This window comes from Aulonocara sp. 'chitande type north' Nkhata Bay, linkage group LG15, assembly GCF_057382095.1.
Source record: "Aulonocara sp. 'chitande type north' Nkhata Bay isolate Kocher_YH1m ecotype deep benthic linkage group LG15, A_spYH_male_GT1.1, whole genome shotgun sequence".
Taxonomy (NCBI): domain Eukaryota; kingdom Metazoa; phylum Chordata; class Actinopteri; order Cichliformes; family Cichlidae; genus Aulonocara; species Aulonocara sp. 'chitande type north' Nkhata Bay.
Genome location: NC_141358.1, coordinates 13,904,528 through 13,928,082, shown reverse-complemented (window position 1 = coordinate 13,928,082; position 23,555 = coordinate 13,904,528). Strand labels below are relative to the sequence as shown.

Below are 23,555 nucleotides of genomic sequence, written 5' to 3'. Positions count from 1 at the left end.
ACGTGCTTTGTGTTTTCTCGCTGCAGTGTTCATGAGTGTGCCAATTGTGGCAGTTATCACGGGGTTTCTGCAGAGTCAGGCTTGTGTTACAAGGCTGGGGAGCATTTAGAGCTGCCTCTACGGCCTTTGTGCTCACTTCTCCGCTCACTAAACTCAGACGCAATACAGATCACATTTTCCAGGTTTACTGGTTGTATTACCCTCATAAAATACTCAATGTGTGGGGTTAGTTATAAGGTGTAAAATGGCATAATCGTGCAATAAGAGCCAGAGTCGTCTGACGTTACCTAGGAGGTATTTAAGGGTAAAGTTAGGTCGTGGATAAGTTGTTGATGCCATACTTGGTACATTTGCATTAGGCCAGCTGTAGCAGAGCACACCTCTGCTGGAAGTGCATTCAGGTGAATACATAGTCAAGGAATTCTTTGTTTCCTTAAGCCATGAATATACAGTGTGGACACACTATGGAACCTACTTAAGTGGAATAATAAAATATTTGTACAACTCCAGCTTACAGGAAATTTGCTTTCATTTTTGCATCCTGAAAGCTCCTTTGTTCAAACTAATAATGAAGTCACAAGCTGATGCTGAGTCATTCATAATAAAACCAAACAGGATGAAAGAAAATTAAATAACGGTGATGGTTATTTCCAGAAAATGTATAAATAAGTCCTTAAGAGCAAAACCTAGCAACTTGTGCCTTCATACTCAGACGAGCCAACAGTAAATATATTTATTTGAAGATAAATAATCTTTTGATCATCGCATTCACCATGATCATATTTTACAAATGACTTTTTCTTTTTTTAAGATGCCTTAAAAACACCTGAATTAAAAAACTAGCAAGACTGTTATTGATGCTAAAGATTAAGAATTTAGGTGAATACTCAGATACTAAGCAATATTAAAAATTTCTATCAGATTAGATAGTCATTTAAAACAGTATTGATAGCAACAGCGCCATATTCGCCATATGCCCCTTCCCTCACTAGCAGCTGAAATGACTGACATTCACAGCACTGAATAACAATTTATGAGGAATTGAAATATTACATTTCACAGTTATCATTAATCTTAATTTGGATAGCACACATGCTACCATTAGCCATTTAGCTATTAGCAATTTCTCAACAGCCACATTAGCTGCTGTTATCACTGTGGCCAATAATAAAATTACAGTGTTAGTGTTGGAGCTAGGCAGCAAACATGATCAGTCCTGCTCGTCTGAAATGTTAATAGACATGATTAGTTTAACAAGATAATGCAATTATATTCATCTTAAAAGTTTTATGTTTGTTTTAAAGCCCCAGATAGAAAAGAAAAGCCTACAATAACTAAATAGAAATAGTGGTAGCTCATATTACCAGCTCCATTTGATCAACAATGGAAATGTAGTCCCAAGTGATTAGAGGCACAGCACGATCTCAGAGAGCCTTAAAACACTGATGTCTTTTTTGCACTTTCTAAGAGAGTCTTATATATACCTTACAATTATGTTACTTTATTTTGTAAGACAACTTAAAAACAAAAAAAATAAAAATACTTCTAAGTTTCACGTTTTTTCCCCCTTGTATTTTCCTGGGTAACTGTACTGAGTTTGAAATTCTAGTGTCTTGATAACCCTAGTATGCATGTCAGGTTACACATGCTGAATAAAGGTGAATACCATACTTTGGTATATTTTGGGACATATGACCACCAGTCATACAGCTCTAGGATACGCTCTAAGGGGGAATGATGGGGCCCAGCAGCAACTACTGGCTGCCCAGCTGGACTGCAGCTCTATGCATGAGAGCCTAAATAAACATCAACCTCAGTCTCTTTGCTGACAGGACATGAATGTGTGTGGGGCAGCCAGAGGAGTTTGTGGCTACCAGCGGTCGCATGTGTTCCTCAAGTATCTATGTCCATGTGTATTTGTACGTATGTGCGCGTGAGTGTTCGTGTCCACATAACCAACTTGGAGAATTCAAACCCTCAAGTTTCTGAATTACATCTTTATCTTCCTCTCTTTCCCCCAGTTACATCTAAATCAGCCCCCGCTGAGCTATGTCTGGCAGCCACGGCCTCCACTGCCCGTCCTTTGTCCGTTAAAAATACCATCGGTGCACTCCAGTGACCACACCTCCATATATCTCTGTATTTCCGCATCACACTAAAGTTCAAATACTACAAGAAAAAAGATTAAGAAACAAATGTTGAAAACATAATCACTGGTTTCTTTTATTCTGTGGCTGTTCATAAAGTTAGACTGCAAAATAATTGTACAAGTGAACTACAAAATCACTATGGAGTGTACATGTTTTTGGCACATGTAACTGGCGTGATAGACAGCACGGCGGCTTATTTTTGACTGTGAGGGGCACTATGAAACCACATATACTCGACTTTTATTACTCGACTTTTTATTCCACTGCTAAAGAGGAAACGATTTGTGTTTTTAGCACCATTTACATGTCTGTGCACCTTTGTATGAGCAACATTATGCAAAAAACTACCCATCGGAATTTCATAAAACTCGGTGAAGAGGTGGGGCATGAGCAAACAAAGACTTCTGAAATGACTTATTGTCTTTTAAAATCGCATGATAGGACACCAGGCTTGGTGCAGGATCCACGCTGAGTGAAGTATTTACAAAGTCTACATTAGAAAACAAATAGAAAATAATGTTTATCTGAGCATCTACATTTTGACCAGCTCTAAGAAAATGACACTAAGCCATGAACTGAGATAAACTTAGCTCATTAGCTCTACTTCATTGCTTCACTTCCATGTTTGGTCCAAAGGCCAGAGAAGTGGTGGAAGTTCTTTATATCAAGAACACATAAACTATATTAATGCACTCATTATACTTTCATTAGGATTTTTGAGGGATCCTATGTCCATTATGTGGTTTCAACCTCAGGGTTAGAACAGGGCATTTTCACAGAGCTCCCAGTGCAGGAAGACCAGACCAGCTAAATGCCATAATCGATCAATTTCCTACTCAGCAATTAGACCTGGTCCTCAAGCTTTCCATAACCTTTTATCCCCCTAAAGCCTGTGCTACATGGTTCAAAAGAGGCTGTGTGGCCTGATCAGCATGACCCATTATAACACACCTTTGAGATCTGAAGCTTTAATAACTCTCAGGCAAGGAGAATAACTGTGCACTGGGTAGGAACTGGGAGACCCTTGACACTTGAAAGAGAAAGATTCATCCAGATACGATCGGATTAGCATGGGGGATCCATAAATCATGTTTTTGCAATAATTCAAAGACAACACCGTGTTTGATGGTATAAAGACATGCACATACAGAAACAGGATGCCTTCAGGCTGTCTGGAAAAAGAGAGTTATTGGCAAGATGGAAGAATTATGTTGCAGAGCTACAGGACAGGCATATTGAGCTCTTCTAACTATACATTGCCAAAATATTTCCACCTACTCTGTATTAAATATACATATAGATAACTGTTGAGTGAGGCAGTTTTTCATTCCAACATCAAACATCTTGACAAAGTAACTAATGAGTCATAAAGGAAGATTGTTCAAAGCAGTCGCAGCGGAACTTTGCTTTCTGCAGAAAGCAGACTCATTCATCAATCTTCAGGAGGAGAGAGGCAAATACTTTCAAGCTTAGCCTATGAATAATTTGGAATACAGGAAGCATTCTTACACATATATTTTAAACATCATCTCCTTAAAATATTCAAATGTTAAATGAACTGCACTCAGTTGGACTCCTGGAGAGAAAATAAAGCTTAGGGATGATGTAAATGATGCTTGACGTAGTGGCTGTGCAGAGTGTGTATGTGTGTATGTGTGATCTACTGGTAGACTGATGGCAGGTTCCAGGCCATTTGCTGCTGTTTAATTCCTAAAGAGTAGATCACCCCTGGGGTTGTATGATGAAGAAGCTGGAGCTTGGACCCTGATGGAATTATAAATCAGAGGCAAGCTGAGGGCGATAACGAAGGGTGGATGACTGTGTGTGTCTGTGTGCGAGGGAGAGAGAGAGTAGACACGAGTACAGAGGTGTCATGACTTTTCTTTTTTTTTCTTTTTTATCTGAATTTTGACTGAAACTGAGAATTCTGACTTTTTCCCCTCAGACGTCTAACAATCTATTTCTGACTAATCTGTAGCTCCTAGGGTAGTGGTTGTAAATGGTGCTTGACAGTGGCGTGTGTGTGTGTGTGTGTGTGTGTGTGTGTGTGTGTGTGTGTGTGTGTGTGTGTGTGTGTGTGTGTGTGTGAGAGAGAGAGAGAGATCTACTGATAGACTGATGGCAGGTTCCAGGTCATTTGCTGCTGTGTTATTCAGAAGGCATTCCAGAGGGCACCCCTGGGGTTGTATAGAAATTCTGACTTTTTGTTTCTAAAAACTGTGAAAAAATCCGCATTTTCCAAAAAATGTCATAATTCTGGGATTTCTTTTTAAAGTCATGACCAAAAACATCTATTCCGTGGCCCTAATCCTTGTCTTACTTTTAGAATGGTTCAAAAGCATGAAAATAGCAGTTTATAGTCCATTAAAGGTTCTCAACACAGGGCATAGAGAATCACAAACCTGAATACTCAAAGTTAAACATCTAACACATTGTAGATTTTAAAACATAAGTGCAAAAAGTAAATTCTGAACTATAATAAACCTAAGATCAATAAAATATTTGCTAATAACAGGTATTTATTTGAAAAGGCATTAAAGGTGCGATTTCTTTCCGGTGATCATGTGCTCTCAGTCAGTTTGTAAGTCAGTGCCAGTTGGAACAAAGCACACCACCACACTCACACATGCACATAAATACCACCAATCATGAGCGGACAGACAGCCTTCATCCCCTACTCTGACAAAAATGGGGTCAGTTCTGCACACATTCAACCACCAACGAAAGAGGATCCCCCAAAATTATCACTCTGAGAGAGCCTGAAGAAACCAGTGACTTCATGTCTACTGCAGTTATACTGATTTACTCACGTTCAACCCTCTCAACTCCCACCGCAGCCCAGAAGACCTCCCTCTCCCGCTTCCCCATCCCCCTCTGTGTGTGTTAGCATCTTACATCCGTCCTCTATCTCATTTGTCTCTGAGGCCCTACAGACACTCACACATTTACCAGCCAAACTCAGCACCAGAGCTGTAAGGATAATACACTGTGCTATCAGTGACAGATAAGAGAGGTCAGACACAGATTCATTCCAAACGATTCCATAAACACAGTTGAACAGTGTTCCGTATTCTTGTCTGCAATGACTAGCTCACAGTTGACGGTTCTTGGAGATTCAGCATGGAGGATCTCCAAAACCAGACTATAAACAAGCTGTAAACTCTCATGACAACATCAAGATACAGATTATCCCCTGAAGCAAGAAATGACAAGAACTGTATAGCAGAAAGGCAGCAGAAAATTACTTACACCACACACAAAAAAATCTCAAAATCTATAAAATAAATTCAGAATTCAGATTGAAATGCCAAGGCAAACAACAGAACGAATGTTACTTTGGGTGTTTGGGCAAATGGATTTTATGGATTTAAGAGATTCCCGGGCATGGTGCTGATTGATCCGTTCCTGTCTGTGTATGTATACTTTTGTGCATGTCTAAAGCATGTGGTTAATTAATTACAGTCTTGACATGTCCAGATTAGCTCTTGGGAGGGGAACTGATAAAGGAAGAAGATCATTAATCTCATCCTTCCGCACAGACATAAGGTCTAAACACAATATCCAGTGCTTAATGTAGTTTTCTTCACTAAAGATCTGAGGTGGAAAATACATGTAGAAGCATTTAAATCCTCGAATAGTTTCCTCATTTCAGTAAAAAACTATTTCCGAAATTATTTTATTGTTTCAGTTTCCTTTCAAAGTAAAAATTATAAGCCTAACAAATTATCCCCCTGTTACCCATATTTATTCACCATAACCACGATCATCGCAGATGATAATCATATTTCTGCAACTACAGCAGAACCCCTTTTAGTGTCCCTCATCCTGAAACTGGGGTCCAACATGATGGGCAGGAGTGCAGCTGATAAATTAGCAAACATCACCCCCTGGTGGCAGGCAAAAACTAAACCATGAGTATTGGTTTCTTGGGGACTCACCACAGGTGTAGATGACGCTGAGGTACTTCCTGGTGCCAGCGTAACACGGATCTCCAAACTCTCTCGTGGAAGCTCGGATGAGACAGGTTTTCTTTCCCTGGCAGCGGTTGGTCAAAACCTGCAGAGCCACGGACGACTGGCACTCTGGAATAAAAACAGAGATGGGGAAACATATGTAATACTCTGTTGTAAAACCCACATCTCAGTAATGTCTATTCCACTGGATCATCAACTATAGTCTACAGAAAAATTCCACTAGCATTGTAAAATGTGGATTTCTGTTAAAAATACAGGCAAACGCATTTTTAAAAAAATGAAGATTTCTGTTAACATATTTTCTATATAAATGGACTGAAAGTCCAAACTACTTCCCCAATAACTATTATCAATTTACATTTCATATGCTCTGTGTTCTTAGATGGCGTGACACTTACAAAGACACACATACACACACATCTCAGATCCCATGATGGAGTTTGTGTCCACATCAGACCCACATAGAGAACCTTCCGCAGGCCTTACATTGTCTAAAGGATATCTGATCCAATACATGTGGGTGTGTGAGTGTTTGTGTATGGAGACCAGTCAAAGTAATGGATACGCCTCTCATACATCATCGCTAAGCACCAGCCAACTCCTCTCCTCGTTTTTTGGCTTTGATTTCATTCCTTTATTCCATAATTGTAACACAGCTGCAGAAGATGACATGGCACTTCTAAGCCAATAATCTGCAAATGAGTTAAGCAGCAAAGGAAATATAAAAGTACTCAAAGGTGCAGTCCCAGTGGAATTCCCATTCTACATATCTCCACATGACTCCAGTGACACTAAGGATAAAGGTGTGAGAAGCACTAATCAACTCCTGTTGTGGTCTTGTGGGAATGTGGAGGGCCCTTGGTTCCACATGGATGCTTCCCGGGCCCCCCACGGGCCATCTAACCCCTAAAAACAACACAAGGAAATGAGCCTTTGAAAATGGACACTCGGCTGTCTTGGTGGCCCACGCAGAAGGAGAAGTGCAGAAAAAAGCTATCGAGGGCATGCTGGCTAAGACTTGGTTCAAGTGTCAGCAAGCCTCAACAAATTATGGCTAAAGGTTAAATGTCATAGCCTGGAAGTGTTTGAGGGTAATCTAGCGGTCATGCATAATATCAAAATTGGGAATTCCTTGGATGGCCTGTAACCGTGCAGGCCTGTCTTATAAGCAGGAGACTTATTTTACAGTTTATGTTATATAACTAAATTGCGGGGAAATCTGTTCCATAAATCTTGTGTGGTTACAGGTCACAGCATATGCAAAGCATTAAGCTTCTCAATGAAGTAAGCCTGAATCACTGTTGGTTCAACTGGACACAGATCAAACGGGTACACCCCCAGCTGGAGCTGACATAGTGGAATTCCCAACCAGGATGTAGTGAGGTGAAAGCCTGTGGGAACCAGTGAGAGTAACTGGATATGAAGGACCATAACTCAAAGGTGGAATAATTCCTGCTGTCACTTAAAACATGTGGAGTAATGTAAAAAAAAAAAAAAGTTCATTTGAATTCTGCCATCAGTCTTAAACTTATGGGAAAAACTTGGTTTCTAATTTGTTTATAATTTTTTTTAAATTATGAAAATGGCAACTCAACTTTGTTTTGATTTAGTAAATTACTAATTTTCTTACCTTACCGTTAAATTTGCAGTGCCAGACTTTACATGTTGAGCTGCATCCTGAGGACAGGACAGAAGTAGGACTATGGTACAAGTCATTAAGTACATTTGACGTGCAGGTACATCTAAGTAAAACCGCACAACAGATGAAAAAAGTTGCACGGTCACACGAGCCTTGATTTCTACTGCAGCATTCAGAGGAAGCATCAGAATGTGCTTAATCTGTGCGTCAGAATTCACCCTGGCTCGTATCTAAGGTTCAGCCAGCTGATGGTGGCATAATGGTGTGAGGGATATTTTCTTGGCACATTTTGGACACCCTAGTACTAGTTGAGCATCATTTCAATGCCACACCCTTCCTGAATATTGTTGCTGACGATATCCATCCCTTTTATGACCGCACAGTAACCATCTTAATATGGCTGGTTCCAGCAGAATAACTCACCATGTCTCAAAGCTTAGATCATCTCAAACTGATTTCTTGAACATGTACTCAGTTGGCCTCCTCAATCCCCACTTCTCAATCAAAAAGGGACGTGGTGAAATGAGAGATTTGCATCATAGAACAAATCTGCAGCAACTGTGTGATGCTATCATGTTAATATGGAACAGAATCTCAGAGGAATCTATGCCGAAATAACACAGGTCTGAAAGCAAAAGGGGGTTCAACCCAGTATTACCAAGGTGTACATAATAAAGTGGTGAGGAGGCGTTTAATGTGAAAGTTTATTATCCATATTAGCAGTTTATTATCTGTTTATGTAAGACAAACTGATAAGCAGTCTGTGTCTATGACAGAGATCAATGTTGTAACTATTGGCTTTTATTTCCTTTATTAATCACATTATATTTTTCTCCAATATGTACATTTGTACTAGTTAATTTTATGATCACTGTTTATAGCAATATATAAATATATTACCGCCGTTACATAATTACATAATTTCCTTAGGGCTTAATAAAGTATTCTGATTCTGATTCAGTTCAATAACCTCCTGCTCTGACGAATGTGCCTCAATTTTCTCTGCCGCTCTTTTTTCCTGTCCGGAGGGCCTGACAAGCCAAGTCCACTGACAGACAGACCCCCATTAGCTGCACCTTAGATTCGCTGACTGGGTGATTAGCTGAGCACAGAGCTCACAGAAAATGGGGTGGGACTTAGAGGTTCAGGAGCTGATAGAGAGGATGGAGACACACATGTATTCTTTGTTCACCAGCTCAGCCACACACAGAATTTCTATGTAGTTTAAAAGAACACTCCCAAGGGCCTGACCTCCTCTGGCTCTCATTAGTGGTCTTAACACAGAGAGACAAGCATACAACAGTTCCCCTCTCTCACACACACACACACACACACATACACACGGCATGAATAACCCCTGTTACCTCTAACCTTTACCCTCTCCAATTTTCCAAGCTTGGGCCACCACCCCTCTATCCTCCACACACCCAACAAGGACAGGACTATAGCTCAGAAGAGTAGGCCCATAGTCAAGAGAAGCAGCATATGAGGAAAGGGAGGAGCTTCCTGGATACACACACACATGCACACAGATTCACATGCATACACAAACAAACACACACTTACTCTCAATGATGACTAATTACAGCAGGAAACATAAACTGAGGTCACACACAGAAAAGCACCTACAAGTACTTTTCTTAAAAGGAATTACACAGTTCGAAAAGTTACTGAGCTGATTTCCTAATACAATGAAAGGGCGATTCTGGGTGGAGAAACCACCTAAAGCTGTGTGATGTGGCATTTCATGTCATTCAATTGTTTTAAAAGAAAAAAAGATAATAATTTATCCAGTAGAAAGCCACATCTTGAGTTTCACTCATCACAGAGCACATGTATTAAGCCTGATGTCCTGTAAGGTTAGTGCATTTTCACTGTCATACATTCTGAGGTTGGTGTACAGCAACTGTGTGTTTTCAAATAAACGCAACACACCTCAGAGCACATACATATCCAAACACACAAATGAACACACACGTGCAAAGAGTACAGCAACCTTTCCTAGTAAATTGTCACTACAACCACCATAACAGTCCAAGTTTTCCACCCACGCACACCTTTCCTGGAATTTCAAGACAATGGATGGAAAACACTCGACTCCTCTTTCGTTCTGACTCATCGGCAATACGTATCATTTAATAGGGAGGTTTAACTCATTGTTGTGGGATTTAAACTCTTTGTGTAATAGAAGAGCGACTTTCAGATATGGTGATAAGGTGAAAGGATCTGCACACGCCAAATGCTTTCAGTAGATGTCAATGATACATTGACAGACAACCTTTTACCCAAGGTAACACCACACGCATTTACCCCAAAATGTTCTTTCACTTCTCTGGAAACATATTTTACAGCCAGACATAAACAATACTTTTCAAAAGTCTTGAGCCACCCCTCATATCATCACTTTTTGCTTGCAAGGAGCAGGAACTTGAGTTTTTTTTTAAGTCATCTTTAGCTATAGTAGTTTTTCTTTAAACATTGGCTGCTTTTTCACTCATTTTAATTGCAGTCCTCGTCCCTGACCATTTTCAGATGACTCTTTTGTTGGTTAAGCCAATTAACACCAACCTTTGAATCATTCATGCATAAAAAAGGCACCTAATTCAAGGGATGAACCAGCATTGTGTCTACACTTAACAAACAACTTAAAATGTATCTTTAGGCACTTTGTTACAAGCAGCCTGTCACAAAAACACAAAGTTTGTGTCCATTACTTTAGCTGAATCTGCGATCAGAAGACTATTTAAAGAAATTATAAGAAATTTTGCCTAAAGGAGTTCGGGCTCTGTTTAAGAATAAAGGTGGTCATATTGAATACAAACTCTATTTTTGCCACATATGCTGTACTCCTATGCATGTTTCCAGAAATAACTCCAATTGTTTGTTATATTCTTAGTAAAATACAAAGGGCTTGATGACTTTTGCACAGTACTGTACAGAGGATTTTGCTTGTGTGGGTTTGTAAGGCGATAGCAAGTTATGTCACAATCATTCCAGCAAATCAGAGAATTTGGTATGTGTGCTATGTGTGTTATCACCTTAACCCTGCATGAGCTTGTTATCATAGAAAACATGCAGCCTGAGAAATTCATGATAGCCAGTATACAAATGTCATTGATGATATTTTTGCAAACTTTAGGAAAAACAGTCAACCAGTAACAATTTGTTGACAGAAATCTGTCAACTCAGGTCTTTCAGGACTGATTTAAATAGACAGACCTGCACATTTAACATAAATCTATATCTATATCAGCAAAGTCCAAAACAGCATAAACATGCTACTTATCTGCTCTGCATCTATTAGTGTCTGCAATAAATACAGACAGAGTTACAGTGAAGTATCTCACACCCTAAAAATGGAACAAGCAGTCCAAAATGGAAGTATTAAAGTGTGCAGCTGTGCACAATAATCTAGTATCCAACCTGCAAATAGACTAAAGTCTGAACCATCGTTTTCAAAGCACACACTCAAAAGGGAAAGCACAGTGGCCTTCCTTTTATTTTAGAAAAAAAAAACACACTCTAAGATCCTGCATGCCAAGCATGGGGGGCTATTTAGATGTCAAGAGGTATGTATCGTGGTAATGGGGCAGATGAGAGAGGAGGGCTGAAGCAGGCCCCTTTACTTTGAGGATTCTTCATCGCCGCCAAAAGCCGTCCAACTCCGCCACTCCCACCCAGAAGACAAGATCAAAGAATCCTTGTGTTGTGAGTACATGTCTATGTACATACTTGTTTTTTCCTGCTATACTTTTCCAGGACTTTTGCATTCAAAAGGAAAGCAGACAGTGGTTTTCCATGGCATAAATTCCTTGCGGCAAATCTAATTAAGTTAAATAAGTTGACTAGAAAATTACCTCCAGAAGACATTTGTTTGTTAGACAACAGCTAGCACAAGTTATCACAAAAAATTTCTGTCTATTTGGCAGGTGGCTAGTGTTAAATTGTCTAAATTTGTGCATCTAACAGTGTACAAGCAAAGCACTGTAATATTCCTTAACATTACACTATGCACAGCATACCTGGGCCGTGCAGTCAGCTGTGTGAGTTCAGCGGTTGATCCCACACCTCAGGCTGCAACTTTGCCAGGAAGGTTTGAGAGATTACCATAACCTATTCCGTTTAGCACATTTGAACCTGCATTTAAGGAAACTTAAATTCAAAACAGACACAAAACCAACTTGCGTTTACAGCGACTGCCAACCTCAAGATTAATTCAGACATGCAGAACCACAAATACACACATGCAGCTGAGGCTCCACGCTGCTTCGGGAGGGTAAAAAAAGAAGGGGGAAAGCATTTAGAAATAATTAACAGTGTTTGTCTAAGCTGTCACTTAAGACACCCTCACTTCCTGCTCCAGGTGACATGAGAGCCACATTAAAGATAGAGATGACAGGGGAAATCCCACTACAGCACCACCAGACTGTCTGGAACAGCTCAGGGGGTGGTTGTGGGTGAGTGCAGTGTTTACATGCACACACATGTGTGTATGTGATGGAGAGAGGAAAACTCATTCTATAAAGTGGGCGAACAGCCGTTTGTGTGTATCTGAGTCTCCAGTCGACATAAACACACTAATGGTGAATATGTGATTTTTCAGTAAACACCACGTCTCCCCTGCTTCAATTAGATTTTTGATCAATACTCAGAGCTACTGTATTTAACCCCAGAGTCTGAAACCATATCTGAAACCAGCCCTGTCTCACCTGCTACACCTACTTGCCACATGTCTGGTCCAATGCTTCCTCCTTGTACAGAGGAAAAGACTACCTGACAAAAGGGTCAAGGCCACCACAACAGCACCTGTGGTTAAACTAATACTAATAGTTGCCACGGATCCAAGTTTAAAGTCATTAACATTCCTCTAAACAAGGCCAGGGGTACATTTGGGTATCCCATGCACTCACACATGCACATAACAAACATGCATACTTGGAGGGAACTCAATATGTTCCTTTTCAACAGTCCAAACTCAGTGCTTTTGATGACAGGGACATCTGATCTACATTCCTCCTCATTCCCCTGGCAATGTGTGCACGTTAGTGTGTGTCTACCTGATGCTCAGTGGTGGTTTTCTTTATCTCAAAATGCTCCGAGAACAAGATGATGAAATGACAAAAGGTAAATTGCTTCTAAAAGTGAAATTATCAACCAGTGATTGTGGAAGAAGTGCAAAGAGGTTTGAATAGATGACATCAGGGATGGGTGTGACAGACCAGTGTTTGCTCTAGAGCCTCTCAGTCAAAGAAAGTGGAGGAAATGAAGGAATGAAGGTTTCCAAACCACAACAGCATCTCAAGGCAATATCGCCCACGTCAAAGACATTTCATGAAGGGGGGATTCAGCAGGTGTTTTGAACCTGACTGTATTTGTAGTTCTCTTTGTGGTTCACTGGAGTTCGAGTCCAGGCGTGTAACGCTCATTATTAAAACCTTTTCATTTTTCACATCTGCTCAATGTAATGACACCTGAATGTTTAGATTATGTCTTCGCTGCAAGGCATTTTTGTCTTTTAGCAAAAAAACGGCGACCTGAAGTTGCACTCTTCCCATTCATTAATATGTATAAGAGCATTAGCACGACAAGGAGACTCTTTTTAACTTCATGCAAACACATGTAGGCCTGATTTGCAAGCCAAGCTAGTGTCTTGTTTTATGACTCCTTACTTATTACTCCTCCCCTGACCTCGGACTGACCCCTAAATTGATTATATGAGGAATGATACAAATGTGCAAAAAGTGCCACCTTTCATGAAAATACATGACACAATCACACGATCGAGGCACCTTTGTAAAAAAGGAAGTCATTGAATGATCACGAACTATTAAAAAAAACTGCCAAAAAATACAGCTTTCAAGAGCGAAGTAGATTTTTAAACACTGCATACTTGAAGTGACAGAAAAGGAAAACAAGAAGGTTTCTCACCCACTGATGGAGACCTCCTGTGGAGAAGGGGACACTCGAGGGTGCCCTGCAGAGTTCGGCCGAACATGGCGGAGTAGACGGCGATCTGCATTCCCTGTTTGCAGCTTAGCCTCATCTTATCTTCCTCACAGACCACCTTACTCTTATACTCATCTGTGGATACAGAGAGAGAAAGAAGAAAGCTTGTCAACCAAAAAAAAATTATTTAATAATATTTGATATAAGTTTTCATTTCCTGGATATTTGCTGATTAGATACAAATTAGAACCACTAAATTAGAACCTCTGCTTAGCAGTTTATCATATGCGCAGAGCACAGACTCCATTTTTCATTCAGAGTAATGGGCATGAGACAGAGGGAGGACAGATTGGTGGACATGTAGAGCCATGCAGAGGCATTCCTCTGACACATCCACCCAAAGTGACCTGTGACAGCAAGAAGTAGCTCCACTGGCCTGCAACTAAAAACACAACAGCAGAGTGTTTCTATATCCATGTGGGAAGTGGAACAGGAATGCAGAAAAGAAAAGTGAGAGAGAAAGCAAAGAAAATGTTCAGGACTAGTTTGTTATACTTCTTTGTGATGGACTCACTCTTGTTCTGTCTCAGACCCTCCCTGTTCTCCTTCACTAACACCATCCTCTAGCCACCTCTCTTTTCAGAGGCAGTGACACCTGCCCGTTGCACCTCACTAACACCCCATGCAGCCTTTCTCTCTTCCCCCCCGAGAAGTCATTGGTTAAGTGACAGTGAACAAAGAGCTGCTGATTGGTCCTGGGGTCCAGTGGAGAAAGGAACAAGTAGGAAAGGCAGGGGGATCAGTGGATTAATGCTGAGTTGTGGGCACTCTTGTGTGAACTTTTGCACAGCTCAGTGCGGCTCGGCTCAGCACAGGACTGAGCGACGAATGAATACTAGAATCAGGGTGGGATTACTGCACTGCTGTGGCTCCCCTCCGGAGTGATACTCTTAACTTCCTGGATCACAAGGGGAACGATGGACAAGGATAAACAGCGAGGCACGCAAAAAGCGGGGGTTTTTTCAGATAAAAGAAGCAGCACAGAGGGAAGTCACACGGATACTGATGCCTAAATTAATGCAGACTTTATAGAAAAATTATAGAAAAGGTTTTCCCTACAAAAAGTAGTTAAATGAGAAATACATTTAAATACTCTTGCCAGGTCTGACCCCCTTATGCTCAAGAGTATTGTTTGGGATTTCCATCTGAAACAAAAAGCTTAAATTTAGTCAGTAGCAAATGCAAAAGTGTGAGGCTAGAGTGAAACAGCGTCAATATATGAATGAGATATACTTAAGAAAATTTTGACCAGCATTAAAGCTATGTGTCTACCTGCTGCAAAGTATATAAACGGGATAAGCAAAGTCACAGCATGTTTTTCCAGTTGAAGACCAAACGTTACTATTAACAGGCTGCCATATAACGGTCAAGCTGCTGAAACAGCAAAATGCTCCTTACTGCATGCTACCATGAATGTCATCCAAGCCAAGCCATACCAACTTTATTTATAACACACTTTAAAAACAGCAACCACTGACCAAAGTGCCGAACATACGAATAGAAATACATGCTAATAAAAATAACAGAAAATAAGAGAATTAAATTCAATCAGAAATGACAGATTAAGATGAAAGATGGCCTCTATAGTTATAACATATTATAGAAGGTCTCCAGTCACAGCTGGAGAGGTGTTAGCTAGCTCCTTCCATCTGAGGTTTTTTATAACAGATACAGATTAGACAGCCACGATCACAACAGATATAGTCTCTTCATCCAGTGAGTATGAGGCTATAACATATGGTTGTCAGTGTCCAGTACTGATTGATGCAGATTCAGTATTGCCTGTGCAGCCAGCCTTATTCCTCAATTGTTGCCAATATACTTGATTTCAAATATATAGCATGTCCACTAATTGACATAGTGCTTTATCATGACAAACAATGGCACTTTGGCTTTTGGGTTAGCTACACATACCACATCCTGATGCTAGATAAAGTAAAGAGTCAGTAAAGAGTCCAGCTGTGTTGGAAAAACCTATTATGAGCATCTACTCTACGGGCATGTACCTCACAGAATGATGAAAAAGCATAATCATCACCTGTAATATATTAAAAAGTATAGCTCAGCCCCAATTTCTATTTCAAATTCAGATATTTATAAGTGGCTACAGGGGAGAGCCTTGGTACACAATTTTAAAGGTTGATTTGGGATTTCCTTTGATTGTTAGTGTACTAGTTTGGTTTTGACCTGACACCACCCTTGTGTATTGTGTATTGGCGTTGTGAGGGGGGGAAACAAAGAAAGAATGGTTCAAGCACAGGGAGGGACAGAGATTTTTGTCACTGTCACAACGCGGGGCGACGAGGGACTTACTCGGTCTGCATTTGTACCAGACAATTAGGTATTTACTGCTCCCAGGACACTGGTCCGTCCCAAACACGCGGCTGTTGACAAGGACTTGACAGCTCCTTCTGTCTTGGCACTCGTCCTGCATTTTCTGAAGCAAAGTGACACAAAACGGGAGAAGAACAAAGGCACGTTTAGAGGGAAAACAACAAGCCAATGATAGTGAGACCAGCAGCAAAAAAACCCTAAAACCACTTCAAACAGGTTGCTTATAGCTATTAGGGTATATGGCATCAGTTCACCCACTTCGTTTTCTCATGTTTTAGCCTGCTATAAGCCCAGTGACCAATCCAACACACAGGAATAGCTGAAAGGTTTCAGTTCAGAGCCTCCCTTAAATTAAATATTAAAAGAGTTGCATTAGTTATGAAAAAGCACGGAAAGAGACATGAATTACCACTGAAATAGTGCCGGGGTAAGATAACAAACGTAATTTGTGGACTTCCACCTAAAAACACACTAAATAGACAAGAAGGTCCTCACTGTGGTGCCAATTAAGACTAATACGTCTGGAAATATACTTTTTGTTGTCAGCAGATCTAACAAGAAAACCAAATCAAATAATCAAACAATAAGCACTGAATGAGAAGTCTTATTCTTCTGTGTACGTCCACTGTATTACATAAACAAAAAAACACAGTAAACCACTGAATTGAATTAGCTGTTACATTAATAACATGCACATGGCTGGGTACTGATCCATGCTTGCAAACAGGCAGTAAATGCAATATTTGATCCTGTTTGTTACAAAGTATATTTAAGTTTGTGTTTTTTAAAGAGCGATATCTTTAGGAGAAACGACCACATGTGTTCGTGCTGAAGAATTAATTATGTTGCAAAGTGATGGCCATTGTTGGTCTCTTTTATCAGACTGCTTCAGCTCCGTTTAATCCACATAGCAACAAATTAAAGTCTTTTCACAGCTTTTCAAATAGGAAATAAATAAGATCACGCTCATTTTTGAGAGGATCTCCCCGCCACACACCAAAATTCCCCTTTTGAGCATGAATCTGGTGACAATAAGTAACCTTAGAAGGCTCAGTGAAGGTGTTCATCTTCCCAGACAAGTTTCAGTGCCAACTGTGTTGACAGTCAGAAAGAATACAAAATAAGACAAAGCTTTTTACTGAATACACCAAAGAATGACTCTACATATCACAGATTAAGCACACAGCAAAGGCTGAATTTTCACATCCATCAGACTACATGCTGAAAATCTAAAAAAAAAAGATATTATTGAATGCTATTGCCAAAATTTCACTGTGAGAAAGTTATGTTATGTTAATTAAACAATTATGAACTCAGTTACTGGCAGACAGAAATGAATTGATTAATCTGCCTTTTTACAGCAAAAATTCTAAATATTTGCTACTTGCAAAATCTCTATGGTGTAAAGTTTGATTGCACAAAAAGTAATGAATCAGTATAAATGGGATTTGAAAATAATTAGGTTAAAAGATAAGGACAAATGTCACTTGGTCAACCTGAGGCATCACTAAACAAGCATTAGTAGATGGAGGCATTCTTTCTGTAAGGCCAGCAAACCAAAGGTCACGAACAGGTGGTGCTCATGTGGGTGGCACGGCAGTCATTCTCTCACTTCGACACAATGCAGCCTCTGTGTCTGTGCATTCATGGCAGCCCTATCTATTATGGAAACGGAGGGTGTTTGATGCTAAAAGGCAGGGGAGCCTAAGAATAAACCGAACAACTGAATGAATGCCGAACAGGATGTGTTTGTGCGTGTTTGTGTTGGTGCTGCAAAGCGGGTCTCCTTGTCCAGCCGCATCCCAATTTGGGAGAGGATGCTAAAGCAAAGACCCCATGAAATCGCTTTGTGTCACAGGAACATACAAGCCTGCTTCCTCTTTAGAGAGTGTAATTTGCCGGAAAACGTTCCCACAAAGCATTACATAATCGTTGGTTCTCCAGAGTTTAACCCTTGGCTAATTTGAACCTTTTACAGAACACTTTCTCTCAACCCAAAAAAGAAAGGCAGTGCATTAAGAAGTGACTTACAGAAGGCGGGATGCCAAATGTGGGAGGAGATTCTTTATTCTTAGGAAAAGTCTGGTAAATACCAACTCAATACAGTTGTGAATAATGATGATGTAATAGCGCAAAAGGAATGAGCCTGGCTATTTACCTGTAGTGCAGTGGACACAGAGCAATATCGATCATCCTCCCGAGCTTTATAGGAGCTTAGGAGGGCCTGGTAGGTCTGAGGGCACTGCTGGGGATCAGAAGCACCTCTTCTTCCATAGAAAGCTGACTGGATGGTGATGGTGGCACGCGAAGGGCAGCGCACCGTCAGGAAGTCTCCGTCACAAGCCCTCGCTGTGTAGTTCCTCAACACTTTGGACAGATAGCCTGTGAGAAAGCAAGAAAGCAGAACCGCAGACATTCATTTATTGCACATTAAACAGTACCATCTGTTGATAATTAATTTCTTGATACTTAACAATTTTAAGCATTCTCGAGTTGTATAATTTTATGATGCACTACTTAATCTCTTATTCCATCCCATTTCCATATGCAGAGAGTTGTAACCATGCTAGCCTAGCCTTCATTTAAAGAACTACATCACTGCTTCCAGCTCAAAGATGCCTTTAAAGCCTTGACTAGTGCAGCAAAAAAGAAAGTAAAGATTTATCTTATTCAGCTGTAAGTTTTAGCCCTTTTGTTATCGCTACAGAACAAACTGCTGTGTTTTATATTATAAAAACATGTGCAAAGTATGATTTTTAAAACATGAAACTATTATTCTTTTATAGAAAGATTTTGCACCGGAATTGAACTGAATTAATATTGATCCAAGAACAATTCTGAAACAAAGTCTTTCTGGAATGACCTGTCGTCTCTTATTCGTAAACCTTTAATGTCCAACTCCACATGTTCGATATCTATTAGCATCTCATTTGTTTGCTGGAAACCATGTTTTCTTGCACTATGCAAGGCAGTTCATGTGAATAGACATGTTATATAACCATTTCATGAAACAAGGAACTCAGATGCTGCTTCAAATTAAAGAAAAGGTTTCTTTCTTCCATTAAGAGTCTTCGAGAGCTGCCACTCGGCTGTCAGTCACTCCAGAGGACTCCTCACAAAGCCACCATTAACATTCCAGTCTGTGAGAAGGAAACAGATAAAGAAGAGAGCTGATCCCTTGGCCGCTGCCATATAATGTCTTTCTCGACCGTCTGGCTCATTTATGAGCTGGCTGCCAAAGAACACTTTGCTTCTTCCATTTGAAAAACTGGCTGGAATTGTAAAATCCAAAATTTAAGGACTGAGTTAATCTCTTTTCTCTGAAGTTATAAAGGTCTGCCATATCTAAAAGGAAACGCAGCCACTTTTTGTTAATCCAGGTGGTAAAATATGTTAAAGAGCTACTTTTCAACAAAAGAAAACACATTCCAACGTAAGCTCAGCCTTCTTTCTGCAGTTAATGCTCTGCAAACATGTTTACAGAGGAGTAAAGTCACACATGTTCACACACAAAGTGGACGCACTCTCATTCAATTACCTTTATTTGGTTAGGGTTTGGTAGAAAAGAGGAAATAACACCAAGACAGCGTTCATTAACACACACATTAGCAGATGTGGACTTGCAGAACATACACACAAAACACACACATTGTGCCCTTATCACCATGGCCACAGATAAAGAGGCAGAGGGGAAACAGGAGACAGTCTTGGGTGTAGAAAGGTCAGCCTCGCTCTAAATAGAGATGGTTATTAAACCACCATTTCTCACAGTAACCGGTTTCCACCTGTGGCTGTGATGTGATAAAGGAGAAAAGGTAGATGTGCCATAATACTGCGATGGTATAGATCACTTTTAAATTTACTACTGTAACAGCTGTATATATTACCTGCATGCATTTGGGTGATTCTATCTTTGTGAGATACTAAGTTGTTGGGCTGTGGTTAAAAGAAAAAAACACAAAACATCCTGAATAATGAGCACGTAAGCATTTGGATTTGCATGTGGGGGACTTTTTGCCTAAATTTACAATTCAGAGGCTCTATAAGACATTGTTGAAGTGCTAGGTTATGTATGGTTAGCCAGAGTATAGGTGGAATGATCAACTCAGCTGTTAAAATAACTAAAAGAACTGAACTGATCTGAGTTTTCAGAATTTAGGTTAATAAGCTGTTGAAATTTGGGACTTAAGAAAGATAATGGGCAAAAACAGAACAAAAATAGACCCAGCTTGTTTTACATATATGTAAAAAGCATTAATGGTATAGATAACTGAGGAAAAAGTTTATAATTGATATCGCTGAAATATAGCAACTAGCTAAACTCATGAATAAGATATTAAAAGACAATACGTCTGAATAAAAAGCTGGAAATGTTTCTAAATATATGGGACAATGAAGGTAAAAAAAAAAAGTTCTTGGTATGATAAGCATGATTTAATATAAAAGTATGGATAATCTAGTTAAGTTGTCATCGAAGACCACAAACAAAACTGTTACCTAACCATAATGGTTAAATAGTTAATAAATTATTAAAAATACCTATAGTATGGCTAACAGTTTAAAATGCTTATCTGGATTATAAACTGTCATTATTTTCACAAAGAGTATAACAGACTGTTGGCAAACAGTATAAATTAACAATTGATGAAAACAAGGAAAAGGAATTACATTGATTTCTAATACAAACAAAATTGTTAGCTAACCATAATGGATTAATATGTGAAATTAGTCACAAATTGTCATGTAATTACAAGTAGACAAATAGTACAAATGGTAAGGTAATAGGTAGAATAATTGAAATGTTTAATAGCTGAGAAATGGTGAGATATAGTGGTCTGATACAGGATGATACCGGAACTAGAATTCAGGCTGTGTTTTTTTAAAGGGCGTTTAATGCTTTTAGTCTGAAAACTATCTGCATTCACGTGTAAACCCCCCACAAACAAAGCCTACAAACAGTAACCGCACGGTCTGATGTCAGTACAGGAGATAGGCACACACCTGTGACTTACAAGACAAAATCTTTGTTTTATTTGCTCGCACACAGATGCAGAAACAGAGTTTATGAAATCTTCACAGTGCAAGGAGTTTTTCAGTGACCCAAATGGCTAAAAAACACACACACAGAAAAAGCTGATAGTAGCTGCAGCTGTCAGATAAATTATAATTAGGTGTGTTTTATAAATTACACTTTTCACATCATTATTGCCCTTGATTCTTTTAATTCTTTGGTCTTAGCTCTAATCTCCTGCTTCCACACACACACACACACACAACCACACAGGTCTGCTTTGCATGCCACATTCCACACAGGGTGAGAGGGAACTTGGCATTCCCCAAGCAGTTGGACCACACACACATAAATACACACACACACACACACACACATGCATGCAAAACGTCAACACAAACAACGTGGTAGGAACAAGCCCTGCTGTTTGGATCCTGAAACCAGGGTGTGGGTGATGGTGTAACAGTATCACATTATTAGGAACTGGTTCTTGGCAAAGTGCCGTGACAGACCACGATTTTGCGCGGCCCTCCAGCTACCCAGGCCTTGGCTGGGGTTGTGTAGCCATGGAAACATCCGAGGTTACGAAAGGGGTAAATGAGAGGGGACTGAGGATAGATAAGTGAATTTGAACGGACCACTCGCAGGAGGAGTTTCTTGAGAGAGCGATCCTTGAGCAACAGTCTGAGCACCGCAAACACATCGATACGCCTTCCTCCACCCGACAAAAGGAGGACTGTGAGTAAAAGGCAAACAGATTATCTCACACAAAACCCTCAGGTGCCTTCTAAAGAATCCATTTTTTCTCCACCACTACACCCTCCCTCCACTCTGCCTCGCTCTCTTCTTCAAGATCGTCATCATTGTTTCCATTACCTGTTGACTGAAGCCTCATTTTAAGGACAACAAATCAGACGGCGTTAAGGCACCTGTGTGAACTGCCCAGCCAATGACAGGTGTCCCTCAAAGGCACAAGGCTCGACAATGCTGCAGGAACACCCAGGCGTCTTTCCTCCTCCCTTTTCCCCTGTGTTCTTTTTCATGTGGGGGGCAGACTCCCTATTTAACTAGCTCTCTGCCCTTTTTCTTGACAAAAGCGCTGCACTATTATGTCTACTGGTTTGTTTATTCTCTCATTAAAAGACAGGAGGCTGTGGCTCTGATGCTTCACGTGTAAAAACAGCTCAACTCTTGTCATGAACTGAATTGAAAGGCCAATTTAACGCCTGCACAAGTACACACGGGGATTTGTTAACAGCACCTGTCTTTTTATTGTCCTACACGAATAGGATTTTGTCACATTATGCAATTTATCCCGGTAGCAGGAAATAATGTCCACTGTCACAGCCAGTCATGAAGCATAAAAACAGAGGCTCTTGCGATTATTAGCCCCCTATATCTGGTCATGTGATGACCCTTAAGTCTGACCCAGGGTTGGAGCAGGTCACGTATGATGGAGATTAGTGGTGGTCTGCTGTGTTGTGTCAACATCACATAACAAAAACCCCAGCTGGCATAGTGGTTCTCTCAAGGGATCAGTACTAGTACGCAAACTAGTGCATATCAAATGCCTTTGCTAATTTACACCTGGGTGTGGGTAAACAAGCTTAAAAAATTGCCTTCATGTCTTGTACAAACTGATGAAAAGCTTATATAAAGTGCTCTCACACAAGCTGGAGCCTCAGCTGAAATCTTACCTGTCTCACCTTTCAGGTCAGCCTAAGAGGAAGCTAACTAATTCACTTTTGGTACACTAAGCTGGGGTGTTCAGTGTCTGCTAAGAATGAGCACGACAGGTACTTCTGACATGAACTGAGGGGAAGGTGGAGGTGAATAAAAGAGAGGGGGAGCGGTTCGACTACAAAGTCTGTCAGTTACTAATGCTCAGGGCTTTCCCCGGTTTTTGAAAGACGCCGCTTTTTCCTATTGGCCAGGCCTGAAGAAAGACAGAAGTATTGCAAATGCTACCAACGTGTTATAATACCATTAATGCTGCTTCTTTTTTAGCTGCTTACTCCTTTAAGTCAGTGTTATGGTGCTTGTGCAGTAATGTAAATCCTCTTGTACTGGGCGAGTATGTATAACATTGCAGAAAATTGTGAGATTACAGCTTAGCCTAATGCCACAAAAGTGATTGCTTAAACTGTACTTGTCACAGGCTGGGTCTTCGACCCAGCACTTTGAGTTTTCTTTGTATTGTTCTTATTTTTTGAGATGTTGTTAGTTTTGTGTTATTTCCTATTTGCCTTTAGTTTAGGCAGTTATTGTTCCTGGGTTTTCTATGTTTGAGTTCTTGCATTATTCATCACGTATTTGGTATGTTAAGTTTGTATTGTCATGTCTAGTTTTAGTGTTTCCTGTTTTATTCTGACAGTGTCATGTGTTCTTTGGTCATTGTATTTAGTTTCACTCCTCCTGGTCCTGTCATTAGATTAATGTCA

At 40.2% G+C, this 23,555-nt stretch overlaps 1 protein-coding gene across 1 annotated transcript in view; it reads right to left on the bottom strand.

Moving 5' to 3' along the window:
- The window catches only part of eva1aa (eva-1 homolog A, regulator of programmed cell death a), a 76,836-nt gene that overhangs the window by 34,732 nt on the left and 18,549 nt on the right, over positions 1-23,555 (bottom strand). The window contains exons 2-5 of the mRNA XM_086264352.1: positions 18,262-18,485; positions 16,083-16,206; positions 13,692-13,844; positions 6,089-6,232 (exon numbers count right to left, since the gene is read on the bottom strand). Coding sequence (XP_086120478.1) covers positions 6,089-6,232; positions 13,692-13,844; positions 16,083-16,206; positions 18,262-18,485 — 645 coding nt within the window. The remainder of the gene's footprint in view (positions 1-6,088; positions 6,233-13,691; positions 13,845-16,082; positions 16,207-18,261; positions 18,486-23,555) is intronic.